We start from the raw sequence: 15502 nt of genomic DNA on the forward strand, positions 1-15502 counted from the left end.
AAATATCATGATGGCATATGCAATTACTTTTTATAATAGAAAAAAACTCAGATAGATATGTTTCTGTGTAAATAAATAAACAAATAAATAACTATAGAGATAGATAGATAGATAGATAGATAGATAGATAGATAGATGCATGCACTGGGAGTTTGGGGAGGAAGAAGGATGCAGCCATGGTGCAAAAGGAAAGAAGACATGACATTTTTAATGGGATATTTGCTCAGGACAAATATTCTGTGTCTATGGAGCTGGTGAAAGTAGCCAAGATTATACTCTGGGAGCTTCATTCATAACTAAAATAACATTCATAACACCATGGCCCCGCTCTGGGGATCGCGGGGGGCCCCAGCTGTCGGATCCCCTTATGATCTGACACATACCCAAACAGAGTTTTGCCAGTTTATAGAGTGACCTCTGGAGCAGCCCCTTACACTTACAAATGACTGATTTGTAAGTGATCTAGCCTGCCCTGCGTAATAAGCTTGAGGAGTGGCTGCAGAAAAGCCTCATATCTTTAGTGATTATAAAGCTGGCTGGTACCCACCACCACCACCACCACCTTACAGCCATTTCCTTTAGCTCTAAGTAGCCCTACTTGCCCCATTCCCAGCTACGCCCCTGCATTGCACACATATATTACACATCTTGTGCTGTTACAGCATGCAGTATAAACCATAACTGCGCTCACTATTCTTCTAGTGAAGTCACAGTGTACTCCAGAGCTACACTCACCATCCTGCTGGTAGAGTGACTCCATTGTTTATGGAGATTTATACTGTATATGATCTATAAAAAAGGGTTCAGTTGTGGAATGCTATGTCGTCTCCTGTATACATACTGAAGAATTCGAATTACATAATGCTTAGTCTATTCTGCAGGTCGAGTTATTGACTAAAACCTCTTTGGGTGACCATTGTTTTAGTCCATGTAGTCACAATATGTTGTATTTATTTATGTCCATTTAGGTCTTCCCACTCAGCTTGAAAAGAAATGGGACAAGGTGCCCTGTGACCCAATGTATTTACTATAGTTTACGCTAGAAACTGGTGTAAATTATAGCTGAAATATACGCCAGCTCACAGCTGGTGTAGATTTGAGTTCAAGGATGCACAGACAGCCAAAGATGCAAACCAATCCATAGTTGGTGATCAAGTATTTAACATATGCATGATATTAATTTAAAGGGCCAGTGTCCAATCCTCAGTATATAAAGTTTAATCGGTGTAGAATACAAAATTCTACTACTTTCTTATAAACTATGACTATAGTTTTCACTACTGGTGCCAAGTTTTGTTGAAAAACTGCATAAATTTTTGTCACAAATCCTTGCGATCACCGAAAATCTTTACTCAACAGAAATTGGAAAGGATATAAAAGTAGGTGTGATCACTATGGAGTGAACATAGTTTTGGATTACAGAATATGGAGCTTTTTTGGCACAAATTAACAACTACTAATAAATATGGCACAAACCACTCCAACAATCTTATTTTAAAGGGGTGCTCCAGCTAATTTTTTTTATTTCCTGCAGGACATACAGTACTCATAAGTACTGAAAGACTCTTAGTGAATTGTTAGTGAATCCGGACGGCCGGGTGTCCAAACCTGCGCATACCAAATCTACACTTGCTTTCAGCGAGCAGGCATAAATCATGATAAATGAAGCGCAGGAGGAGGCCACTCCTCCTACACGCCTTGTCACGCCCAACCCCCCCCACCACCACCACCGGCCCATCAGGCGAGCAGGGGATACAATATGCATACCCCAGGGAGAAGGGGCAAATCTACTCCTTCTCCCTGGCGTACGCTTGGACGGGACCTTTATAAAAGTCCCCCTTTGTGTAGAGCTAGGTAATTCCTATAAACATACACACTTAATATGTCACGGATGAAGTCAGACACTGCTACCTGCCAATTACCAGTCATTTAAGGGGAAGGAGCAGTAAGTGAGGTGTAAAGTCCTAACCTTGTGTGGTCCCTTCTTGAGACAGTTGTTTATGTGTGGGAGAGGGGATGGTAAGGAAAGGGGGGTGGGTTCCTGACATTATCCATAGCACATTCAGAGATAAAAAATAAACAGAGGGTGACTATTACCCCAAATATAAAATAACAAGGCGCCAGCACTGCTGTATAGAAAATAATCCAAATAATATCATATAAAATACAATACAAAAGGTAATTATATACAATACTGAGAGGTGGAGGGGTACCACCATGCCCTCCAGCCCCCTACCCCAATGCCTCCAACCCCTGCCAACCCCCTTTTTTGGTCTAAATTCTTCATCAGAATTCTTGTTGCCTCATTAGTGACCCTACATGCCAGAGGATGTGGTGATGCCGCTCGAGTTATTAGAGGGTTTTCAATGGACACAAACTTCTTAGTAATGTCCTGAATTAACAACTGTTTCCACAATGTCAGGAGTCCAGGTCTGGAGGTGGTCACCATATGAACCCTCAAGAACAGAGTTTTTTAGGAGATAGATGGTGCGGTGATAGGCAATATAGGGGATGTTTGGACTCCTCAATGTTTATGAACATCATGCCATAGGTTTTCTTATTATTGCTTCGCAGCGAAGATGCGGAATGCCTTACCTTCTTTACGGTTCTTAAAGCTGGAACAGAAAACAAAAGTAGTCAGAACGTTCTAGGTATTTTAATTTCTTTAAGATGCCCCCTGACCCCTCATGGAGGCAGCTGTGTCATCAAATGAGCCATCTAGTCTTATAGCTGTTTATGGTCAGGTTCCTGCTTTAGATTTAGATGCGATTCAGGGCCACTTAAAACCTGGATAACAACCCTGTAATAGAAGCCATTGCTGGCTGTCACCCAGGCTTTATTACCTCTTTAGGAACCTGAGATCTTGGCTGTACAATAACCGCATGCTGTAAAAAAGGACTGCTCTGTCTGTAGGTATACTTACAGCCCCCCATATATCCATTCTGGGCCTCAAACTCCCTTTCCCTTACAGACGACACAATTTTAATCTTATCTTGATAACTTGCTGAATTATGTCTAGATTTACGTTGCAAATCTGGGCGGCTGAAATCTGGGAAAGAGCTGAACACTGTGTTGTGATCTATGGCAGCAGCAGGAGGTCTGAAGGGGAAAATGAACCCTTCATCTGCCTGAGAGCAATGAGAATCATCCACATCACTGAGGAGAAAACACTGGACAATTTCTGTAAGATCCCATGAGTGACCAGAAATCTTTACAAGGAGGCCACAGCTGCTGTTACTGCTAGAATAGAACATCTGTACATAAAGACACTTTAAACCCCTAGGACGCCAATCGCATGATGCAGTTACCTTTCTGAGTGGATCCCATTTTTATTGGAGCCAAAATAATGATTTTTCTTGTCCACAGGCATCACATCCACGTATCCCCCAGACTCATCTTTAATAACACCTGCGTGTACAGCCGTTCGACAAATACTGGACGTCTAGAAGAGAAGACGATGACACAAGTCAAGAGACTCCAAACAACAGTGACGTCTCAGCTCTACAAAAGTGACTGCTAAGAGACTGTTGTAGCCTTACTCCTGTACCTGACATTGCATTATAGTGATATGGTTACAGTAGAATTAGAGATGAGATACATAGCTCCATCCCCTGTCAGTGACATGGTTGAATTTAATATAATTTCACTGTGGTACAGTAATGGCTATTCCATCTATAATGGCTGACAAGCAGCCTCTCTTGCATAACTAACAAGGTGGTCATGGCACCTGTATACAGCTTTGAACTATAACATTATTTTGATATCTTTTATTCACATGTACAGTATATTAGTAGATCTGCGGGTAGCTGTTTCCAGATGATGGACAGGTTTTTGCTCTGTATACTTGTCCTCATGCCGGCACCTGCACAGTCTGATCTAGAACCCGCTGGGACATTTATTTGGGATATCTGCTGGCAGATTCCGTGCAGCGAGTTGGCAGAAGCCTCTTGTCCTTACATGGTCAGAGTGAGAGTTGGCAGCTGGATTAGGAACCATTCTCCAGCCGCTCTAAATCTGACTGGGACGAAAATCTCAGCAATTCTTGTATGAGGTTCACAGGGGAAAAGTTTGTCCTGCAAGGTATTATGGAACAGCCCAAATGTCATAGCCATTCTGATCACTTGTGTGGACTCCAGGCTGATTTCCTATGATATTATTTATCTCATAAGTGTTTATAACAATGTATCAGTACAGGTAAAATGAACTTGTCTCAGAGGATTGTCTAGACTGGATACAACTGTAACAAATGTTCAGCTGTTTTTCAGTCAGGACAGCTTTTTGGGTTTTGCGTGTAAACAATTAGGCCGGGTTTATACTCATCAGGTGGTGCATCGGCTTTTTCCTCCGGTGCAGGAGAAAAGCACCAGAGGGAAACGCATCTTTGAACTTATTCCTTTGTTTTCAATAGGACAGTTCAAAGCATGCGGCGGGCAAATTGTGCTGCTGCATCGCCGAACGCTTTTTGTGGCAGAACCTTGCAGTGTTCTGACGCACCGCCGGCGTGGTGATGCGGTGGACGCCGCATCCATTGAAGTCTGTGGAGCGCCAGAGGCCTTGCTGGTACCAAAACATGCATATATGCACCGTACGGCTTTTGCCTCCGGCACTCCAAGAAAAGGTTTCCCCAATCCCCATTAACCCTTATGACCCCAGCCCTGTAGCAGAGTGGCCCATGGCAGGAGAGGCAACACCCTATAGGAGATGTCCCCATGTTTTGCTGTCCCCAGTAGAGGGCTCCAATGTAAGTCCCCCCCCCCCCTATAGTAGTTCACCTGCTCTGATGGCTCTGATGCTGCCTTCTGTAGCAGCTGACCCTATAGTAGATGGCCCCCTGTGAGGTGTACCCCTAAAGTAGACCTTCTTTAGGGGTACACCTCACAGGGGGCCATCTAGTCCTGTGCAGCTGTCCCTTATAATAGATGGCCCCTGTATGTATAATTAAAAAAAATGGTCACAATTGATATAATAAACTTATGGCAACTGATTGTAACTGATGCCAACTGATGGTTTTTATTGAAAAAAGGATAGAAAACCTAATGACAACTGATGCCTTTTTGGCATTAGTTATGACATCAGTTGTGGTCAGTTTCTTCCAAAAAAAACCCTGAAATGGATGTAACTTATGTTTGTAAACCTAGCCTTCGTGTTTCCATTGACTGACAGCTAGCATAGACCTTAAAAATGGCAGAGAATTGACACTGAAAACTTTTCATGAGGCAGGAATTAAGCTCTTTGTAGTAAACATTCTCCACTAAGATCTTGTGACCTCCTTTAGTGAACTCATCCTTGAAGATGGTGGACATCTGGCTGAGGTTTTCAAATGAAAACTCCAGGTAGACATTGCGTTTGTTTACTCTGCAATGTTTCCATGAAGTGGTGAGATATCCTTGGAAGGCCACTAATGAGAACAAGATCAGTTTCATAAAGACGATTTCCTAATATTTGCTGCTTTACTTGGTTGTAAAAAGCCAAATCACATGATCACAACATGTGCTGGAGGTTGTACAACGCTCCATGACTCCTCACTCATCCACAAAACATGTCCTGGTATGGACCCTGTCTTTTGATCTGCTACTGCTCACTGGTGTTACTGCTAATAGTAAAATAGTAAAACAGAAAATAGTGTTGCAGCATTACTGCAAACTCAATTGTTACTGATAAGTCATACATACAGGCTCTATGGGTATCAAGCTGCCTTAGTGATGTCACTGATCCTGAGTTATATTGCGTTTTTACTCCAGACACACCAAGAGCAACATTCACAATGCTGTTGACCACTTTCTAGAGTGGGTAACATCCCAAGATTTTTTTGAAAGAGCCCTATTTATTATAAATAGTGCAAGGAACAGAATGTGCCTAAGTGATGGACCTTTAATCTCATTGTTTGTATGCGGGACCATGGTGAGGTGACATAGTACTGCCTTGGGGACAATTTATCTACTAATGCAAGTCACTGACAGAGGACGGGTTGTGAATATCTGTTCATGTAGACTAGTTGTGACAGGTTAAGAATTTCACCCTCCTTTTAGCCCAGTAGACATAGTAAAGGGTTGTCACCACCCATCTGTCTGAATCGCAGTAAATATAACATTTCATCTCTCAGTTTTGCACAATCCTTACTGTTAAAATTAATAACCTTACAAACTACTCACATCTGCATAAATATTCGTGCCAATGACGGGCGCCCAATGCGAAGGTTCACTCTTACAATGGCTAGGGCAGGAAAACCTGTGCAGAGAAGTGAAATGATTAATACAGAGAATCCTGCAAATACTTGACAAAGATCTCCACTATATCACAATCATAAATGATCAATTATTCCTGCCCTCCTGTATATGTCATCCATTGTTCTGCTGAAAGTTTAGTCAGAATTACCGGTTTGGTGTTGCCACACTTTATTCTTTAGTTTCTCGGATTTACCTGGGGCAGTGTTTCGCTGGCTTCTCGTAAGGACAGATCTCGGCCACCGTTGAGTAACAATCAATTGTCTGTACTGAGGAAGGAAATGAGACTTACAGATATTATAAATGTACACACCCATAGATACCTTTATATCGCCCCTCCCCAATATCCTCCACATACCTCCCCATTAATTCCCATATACTCTATACACACACACGTCATATACACCCTCTATAACCCGATATACACCGTCTATAAACTGATATACATGGCTATATACCTTCTTATACACCCCCTTGTTAAACCACATATAACACCCCCCTACCCCCAATACACATTATATTGATACACACCTGTAACTTTCGACACCATGAAAGAATTTCCAGGTTTAAATTTACTAAAGGAAAAAAAAACAATCATCAGTTGCTGAAATTATAGGAATCTACAGCCAGACAGATATTGTTGCATCTTACCTCAATGACTCCACCCCGTTCCTGGTAGATTTTACAAAGAACTGCAGTCGTCCTTTACGAGTTATGTCCACCAGTCCACCATTGTTATCAATGACCCCATAATGTATGGCTGCTCTGCACAAGCTGGACATCTAGAGGAATACAAGTATAACCAGTAATGTCAGGATATGTGAGCAGTGGGGCACCGAAGGGAGAAGGCTAAAAGAGGGAGGGGTATTTTTTGTAGTATGTTCGCCCCATTATAGCCCTAAACCAAGAAGCAGCACTTGTTTACCCCCTTAGTGTTGAGGTCAGAGGGATTAGTTCTAATACTGGGAAAAAGAGGATAGGTGAATCTGAGCTTACACTGTCATAGAACAGGGTCCCAAAGACTTTGACCTTCTTATTTGCACAGCCGGCTGGACAAAAATACCTAGAATTGGAGAAAATGTGAGAAATAAATGTAATCACATCATTTTTTGATTACAGATTGCTGTAGATTAATATATATGTATTACTGTATGGTAGATTGCTATATAATGATGCAAATTATTATTGAACACACTCCATCAGCCGTAGACCTTTATGCTAAATATTCTCATTATACATTTTTACACATTAGCGTTGTTATAACACTACGATTGAGGACATTTTCCCTTCTGGGCAGGCCTGTGAGATCCGCTCATATATTCACCCCAGCACTGGTGTCACTGTACTTTGGTATTTCTGACTTGTTTCATCCATTATGTAATTAAATAAATATGGTTATGCTACATCTCTGCACAACTTAAATGTGTAGTGTCTAAAGCCGTTGGACTGAGCTCTGAAGGCAAGTGCAACCTGGGCACGTTCTAGCGCTACTGACTGATTTTAACTATTGATCTCCTGCAGCAGTCTATAGGAATATATTGTAACAATGGCCGGTCACAAAGAAAGAACTGCCATATGCAGAGGATTGGGGAGTCAGTGGGATCCTAATGATGAAGAGACTAGAGCTTCCACATGTGGAAATATTATCTTAAGGAGTGAACCAAATCGAGGACATTTAGTTTATTTTGCCACCTCAGCTCCAAACCCAATAAAAAGGCTCTAAAAACATTCTTTGTATTATGCCACCAGTGCTATACCTTCCCCAGGACTCAGCACTGGCAATGACTAAACCCTTTCATCCCACTATGGATTGTTATGTCACTGTGGTAACCCCAAATTTACATCCCAGCAAAGCCTATTTATCTCCATTAATAATGAGCGGGCTGAAGAATAAATGGCCTTATATAAACAGAGCGCTCACACCATTACTGGGCCAAAAATTCTGCTTTCTGTGGATTTCAGTGAACAGGGAATGTTTGCAGTGTAAATCCAACTGTTCTGCATGAAATGTCAGCAAAATATTCATTAAAAGCCATTTTATCACTCACTATGAGGAAGGCAAAGCAAAGAGGCATGGAGTACACAAACCTTACGCCTCATAAAAGCCAGTGGGCCTAATTCTTCTGATGTGGTTCCAGATATGCATTCTTTATAGAATCAGAAACTAGTTGGTGTAAATGAAGAGCAGACAGATGGGTTGGGTGTAATCTGCTGCACATCTGGGGTATTTTACACCTTTTGCTGCCCTTTAGTGCCCTACTACATGGAGCGATAATCTGCTGATTATCGCTCTGTGTAATAAAAACAATGATCAGCTGATGAATCGGCCATAGGCTGATCTTTTTGTTTATCTATATAATAAAAATCAAAGTCTGTCTGTCTGTCCCAAATAGACTTCCAAACGCCTGAACCGTTTGACCCCAAATTTGGCACACAGATACATTGGGTGCCCGGGAAGGTTTTAGCGAAGGTCCCGTCCCCGCCAGATGTACAGGAGGGGAGGGGGAGGGGAAAGAGCAGCGCCTCATAGAGATGAATGGGAAAATCTCCTCACTGCAAACACAGGTGATATAATTAGCTGCAGCTTTGCCCAGAGAAAATGGCAGTTGAGAGCCTTAGCAACCAATAGGATTACTGCTTTCATTTTCACAGGGAGTTGTGGTTGCTAGGGAAGCTGCCTCACAACATCCACAGTAATAACTGGTAGACCCCCTACTCCATCTATACAGTACATGTATATACAGGGCCCCCTACTCCATCTATACAGTACATGTATATACAGGACCCCCTACTCCATCTATACAGTACATGTATATACAGGACCCCCTACTCCATCTATACAGTACATGTATATACAGGGCCCCCTACTCCATCTATACAGTACATGTATATACAGGGCCCCCTACTCCATCTATACAGTACATGTATATACAGGACCCCCTACTCCATCTATACAGTACATGTATATACAGGACCCCCTACTCCATCTATACAGTACATGTATATACAGGGCCCCCTACTCCATCTATACAGTACATGTATATACAGGGCCCCCTACTCCATCTATACAGTACATGTATATACAGGACCCCCTACTCCATCTATACAGTACATGTATATACAGGACCCCCTACTCCATCTATACAGTACATGTATATACAGGACCTCCTACTCCATCTATACAGTACATGTATATACAGGACCTCCTACTCCATCCATACAGTACATGTATATACAGGGCCCCCTACTCCATCCATACAGTACATGTATATACAGGACCTCCTACTCCATCTATACAGTACATGTATATACAGGACCCCCTACTCAATCTATACAGTACATGTATATACAGGACCCCCTACTCAATCTATACAGTACATGTATATACAGGGCACAACAGGTATACCAAACTGTGACTGGGTAACATTGCCACACCAGACCTGACCAATACCACCATACTGTGCTGGATAACACTGTCATACCAGACCTGGCCAATACCAACATACTGTGCTGGATAACACTGTCATATCAGACCTGACCAATACCGCCACACTGTGTCTGGATAACACCGCCATACCAGACCTGACCAATACCACCATACCGTGACTGGGTAACACTGCCACACCAGACCTGACCAATACCACCATACTGTGACTGGATAACACCACCATACCAGACCTGACCAATACCGCCATACTGTGACTGGATAACACCATCAAATCAGACCTGACCAATACCACCATACTGTGACTGGATAACACCGCTATACCAGACCTGACCAATACCACCATACTATGACTGGAAAAAACTGCTATACCAGACCTGACCAATACCGCCATACTGTAACTGGATAACACTGTCATACCACACCTGACCAATACCGCCATACTGTGACTGGATAACACTGCCAGACCTGACCAATACCGCCATACTGTGACTGGATAACACTGCCAGACCTGACCAATACCGCCATACTATGACTGGATAACACTGCCATACCAGACCTGACCAATACTGCCATACTGTGACTGGATAACACCGCCATACCAGACATGACCAATACCGACACACTGTGACTAAATAACACTGCCATACCAGACCTGACCAATACCGCCATACTGTTACTGGATAACACCGCTATACCAGACCTGACCAATACCGCCATACCCCCCTCGAAAAGACACCAGATTTTCTGGCAAGTCTGAACGGGAGGGTACTGCCCCTCTGCCCCTCTACGCACCAGACCATGGGTGCCTAATGGTAAATGGTACCCTGCAGGTATACAGGACACTACAGGTATACAGGACCCCAAAACTATACACTACAGGTGCACGGGACCTCCACCAACTATATACTACAGGTATACAGGACCCCAAACTTTACACTACAGGTATACAGGACCTCAAAACTATACACTACAGGTATACAGGACCTTCACCAACTACATACTTCAGGTATACAGGACCTCCACCAACTATATACTACAGGTATACAGGACCCCAAACTATACACTACAGGTATCCAGGACCCCAAAACTATACCCTACAGGTATACAGGAACTCCACCAACTATATACTACAGGTATACAGCACCTTCACCAACTCTATACTACAGGTATACAGGACCCCAAAGCTATATAGTACAGTTATACAGGAACTCCCCCACCTATATACTACAGGTATATAGGACCCCAAACTATACACTACAGGTATACAGGACCCCAAAACTATACCCTACAGGTATACAGGAACTCCACCAACTATATACTACAGGTATACAGCACCTTCACCAACTCTATACTACAGGTATACAGGACCCCAAAGCTATATACTACAGGTATACAGGACCTCCACCAACTCTATACTACAGTTATACAGGACCTTCAAACTATGCACTACAGGTATACAGGACCACCGAACTATATACTACAGGTATACAAGACCTCCACCAATTATACACTACAGGTATCCAGGACCCTCAAACTATAAACTACAGGTATACAAGACCTCCACCAACTATACATTACAGGTATACAGCACCAACTATATACTACAGGTATACGGGACCCCCAAACTATACAGTACAGGTATACAGGACCTTCACCAACTGTACACTGCAGGTATACAGGACCTCCCTCAACTATACACTACAGGTATACAGCCCCCCCAACTACACATTACATGTATACAGGACCCCCCCCAACTATACACTATAGGTATACAGCCCCCCCCAACTATGCACTACAGATATGCGAGACCCCTAAAAACTATACATTGTGGGTTTACAGAACCCCTCTAACTATGCACTACAGGTATACACTATTTTCACTGATTAACTCAGATGAAACAATACCTTTAGCTTGGCCTCCTGGGCACCTTAGTACAAATCTAATTAACACACTGACACACGGGCAGCGCCGGGTACATTTTCTAGTTCCACCCTAAAAATCACTGGCCCCGGGTGCATATCGCTACATGCTGTAGCAATGTGCAGCGGACAGCTGATAACTGTGTAAAAAAAAAAAAAAAAAAAAGCTTATACACACCTCTCTGTGCTCCCTGATGTCCTTGTAGCTTCTGCCCTCAGCCCGCAGCCACCACAGTTCTCTAAAAGGACAGGCCTCTCAGCCAATTACTGGTCGGGGCACTGTCCCATCTTGGTCAGTGATTGGCTGAACGGCTTATCACTTCAAAGACCAGCTCAGAAGTTCCAGCTGCAGTTGCGGGCAAAGGGCAGAAGCTAGATGGACATCGGGGAGTCCGCAGAGGTGTGAATAAGGGACATTGCTAATGATATATATAGAGCCCTTGTTGCATGATTATTGAGCGGTGTAATAAGCTCAGTAGGCGAGCAACGATCTAGAAGTTAGGCGCTATCTTACATTAGTGATCAGGCCGTGTAAAAGGGCCTTAAGTAATGTTCATTCTCTTTAGCTTGTTGTCATTGTCCTTGCTAGTGTGATGTTAGAGCAGAGCTGTGTGCTCTGCAATGTCCCCATCTTGTTGTTTCCTTTCTCCTCTTGTGTTCTCAAAGACTCTGAGTGATAGAACTGAAGCTGCATTCCCCTCCTCCCCTACATCTTACTGTTTTTTAGATATTTTATGAGGAGAATACAGAAAAAGCTTGTACCTGTTGCAGGTGGATCCTTTGCACTTATCCCTCATCCTTGTCTCACATTTGATGACTTGAGCTAGAAAAGAAGTTGTTCATGTGAAGAGATTGTATTTACAGTCCTTTTGCTCTCCAGCAAAGAAATAGGCTGTATTCTCAACTACATCATCAGTGGTGTAATCGATTGTTTGGCTGCTCTCTCAGGGATTTCACCATTGCTCTCTGGTGAATGGAAAGGATGCACTCTAGTGATGTCATAGCTGTTTTAGTGAATGGATAGGCTGCATATCTATTAATGTCACCACTACCCTGTAATGAAAGGATGGATGTATTAGGTGATGTCATCTTTTTCTCTAATGAATAGATAGGCCTCATGTCTTCATTAATATCCCCACTAGGTCTTGGATGCACTCTAGTGAATAAATCAGCTGTATTGTCAGTGATAGTGAATAGATAGGCTGCATTTTACTGTCAAGAAAGACTCAAAGTTCTCAAAAATCTTTCATTACAGCCATATTTCCCATAAATGTGTGTTTAAATCTTACTCATAGGGTTCCCACTGGATGGTTGTGTTGTTTTTGGCACCACTTTAGGCTTGTTGATCTTTTCATGCACCCAAATCAGCGTCTCTTCAGGAGCACGAGGAGATTCAATCTCATTGGTTTCTTCAGTCTCCACTGGCGCAGTGTGCTTGTCACCTGCAGGGTGAAAACAGGACAGCATACAATAAAATAACTAGCAAAATGTTCCCCAGGACACAAGATGTTAACATAAGCAAAACAAGACAAGTAAATAGCTGAGTGGCAATCCTTAGGGGAATCTCTATAAACTTGCAGAAAACAGGACACCTCATCTAAAATAGAACATACCACTTATGGCCGTTCACTTCACTGGCCCTGAAAAATGCCCCTTCTTAAAGGTAAGGTCATACAAAGTGACACTCTGCACAAACTGCACCAGAAATAGTGACAAGAGGTTCAGTTAAAGAAGGTTCTGGAAAATCTGCTTCTCATTTACTTGTGTCAACGAGAACCACAGCAGATAATCGCCAAAAGTCTGACACAGAGAGTCATTGATGACTGTGGATTTCATCAGCACAGAACTGAAAAACTGCTGTTTAATATAGCCATAAGAATTAGGTTGACACCGGGATGTCAGAGTTATACAGCACTGGGTCTTCTAGATCACAATGAGCCGTGAATTATGTAATCTCTTTTCACTGCAGCGTGCTGCAACGTCAGGACATGAATGAGCTGAGCAAGACCTGATGCCTTGTGGCCAGTGTTCAGACAATGCTCCTATAAATCTCACTTTGCCTTTATGGCAGCCCATAAACCACCAGGCGTATTTTGGCACAGCATTGGGTGGATGAGGACTTAATGGAAAATACATAAGAGACCAAAATGTGCAATAGACACGTAATTCACAAGCTGGAGGCAGATTCCAGGGTTTTATTGTAAAAATAATAGAGCAAATTCCCTCTTCATTACTGGAACCTTAATATTTGGTTGCGGAGCAGCAGCCAAAGCTAAAGGGAGCACCCCTGACTATGGGAGGAGGACATCACTTACTTATAATGACATCTGCTTCCAGGCATTCAGGAGTATTAAAGAGTATAACAGGTTAAAACAATGGTGCCAAACCATATAAGAGGGATGGGGTATAGTCAAGTGAAGGATGGAGCAACCTCATTACGATAAGTTAAGAATGGAGCTACCTCCTGGTCATACGTAAATGAATAACCTTGTGGTTTTAGAGAGAAAGTTAGAGCTACTTTCTAGTCATAGAGAGGGTAAAACTACCTTCTGGTCATTGGAGAATGATGGAGCTACCTCTTGATTATAGAGAGAAGGGTGAAGATACCTTCTGGTGATTACTGAAATGCATTCTCCTAGCACTTAATAACTGATGTCAAGGAGAAAGTGATCTTTACGTTCTTTAGACTCTGATGTCTTTTAATTAGGGGTAAGAAGAGACATAACCTCTCCCTTGTAACATTGGCGTTCTTTACCTTTGTAGCAGAGGTTATTTTTGCAGTTGCCTCCGTAGATGGGTGGACACTCAGAGCAAGGTCGGCCATTCTTATAAGGGGCTTCGCCAATCCAGTTTCCCCTAAAAATGAACATAAAATGCCATCATTATGACATGTCCACCAGATTCCTCTGTGCTGCTGGGAGTTCATAAATGGCTGCAGTGTTTATGGCTCCTGATGATGACTAGGATATTTTGCCTTGTCATAAAACTTGTCATAAAGTTCCAGGAAGCTGCAAAGAATTGTCTCGAGGTGCCACTTATCATACTGTTACAGCCACTGCTCTACACATTAGTGACATTCAATTTACATGTTTTTCTACGACAAGATGATTTACTGACACTGGGTGAACAGTTTTCCAGCCCTATGACCAGCAATGAAAGGTCTGCTTGTCCCTCACACATGACCAAGTTCTTACTTTGGGGAATAGTTGCAGACGAGGTAGACGGCATTCTCCCAAATCTCTCCCCAGACATTCATCCTCTTGCAGACATTCACCGCGCAGCCCACTTTAGTGGTTGTGGCCCAGACAATCTGGAGATGGAAAAGACAAGTTGAATAGCTGCAGGTTGTTGATGGATAGAGACAGGTCAGCTGTGGTCTACAGTTTAGGAGGCTAAATAGGAGGTCGGGTTATGGAAAGGCAATAGATAAACCTCTACAGGGACATCTCAGGTAGACACCAATTCAATGTTTATCCAGCTATGTCAATAAGTGGATTTGTAGCTCATCTCAATGCAGAATCCTACAGGAACAGACCAGACTGTGGTAGCAATGTGGCTAGATCAATGCTTCCAAGCACACAACTATCTATCTACCTATCGACCCTTCCCCAGTCATGTTGTAGACCAGCATGCACCTATGTAACAGGCCATAACCCACCTACCTGAGTGTAATGGGTGCACATGGGTCCTGAGCATCGTTCTGGACAGAAGGGGTTACATTCATGGGGGTATGGATATGTGTAATCCTTGACCTCATCATACCAGGACTGGACGTGAAATGCTGGAGTTCGGTACCTTAATGAACATGTTATATAGAATAGAATATAAGTTTGTTTGTTTTTTTGTGTAAAAACAATACACATGACAGAAGAGTACTGATTGTTGCAGCTGTCATTCTCTGAATCTGTCCT

The 15502-nt window shown here is 42.8% G+C and overlaps 1 protein-coding gene across 3 annotated transcripts in view; it reads right to left on the reverse strand.

Moving 5' to 3' along the window:
- Nucleotides 1-2118: 2118 nt before the first annotated feature.
- Nucleotides 2119-15502, reverse strand: part of CRISPLD2 (cysteine rich secretory protein LCCL domain containing 2) — a 28170-nt gene continuing 14786 nt past the window's right edge. For all 3 annotated transcript variants that reach the window (XM_069966328.1, XM_069966329.1, XM_069966330.1), the window contains exons 4-15: nt 15254-15386; nt 14786-14901; nt 14347-14447; nt 12881-13033; nt 12354-12414; nt 7221-7287; nt 6876-7006; nt 6756-6799; nt 6421-6493; nt 6153-6228; nt 3309-3442; nt 2119-2615 (exon numbers count right to left, since the gene is read on the reverse strand). In XM_069966328.1, coding sequence (XP_069822429.1) covers nt 2561-2615; nt 3309-3442; nt 6153-6228; nt 6421-6493; nt 6756-6799; nt 6876-7006; nt 7221-7287; nt 12354-12414; nt 12881-13033; nt 14347-14447; nt 14786-14901; nt 15254-15386 — 1144 coding nt within the window. In that variant the 3' untranslated portion in view covers nt 2119-2560. The remainder of the gene's footprint in view (nt 2616-3308; nt 3443-6152; nt 6229-6420; nt 6494-6755; nt 6800-6875; nt 7007-7220; nt 7288-12353; nt 12415-12880; nt 13034-14346; nt 14448-14785; nt 14902-15253; nt 15387-15502) is intronic.

The sequence above is a fragment of the Dendropsophus ebraccatus genome, chromosome 4 (assembly GCF_027789765.1).
Source record: "Dendropsophus ebraccatus isolate aDenEbr1 chromosome 4, aDenEbr1.pat, whole genome shotgun sequence".
NCBI lineage: Eukaryota > Metazoa > Chordata > Amphibia > Anura > Hylidae > Dendropsophus > Dendropsophus ebraccatus.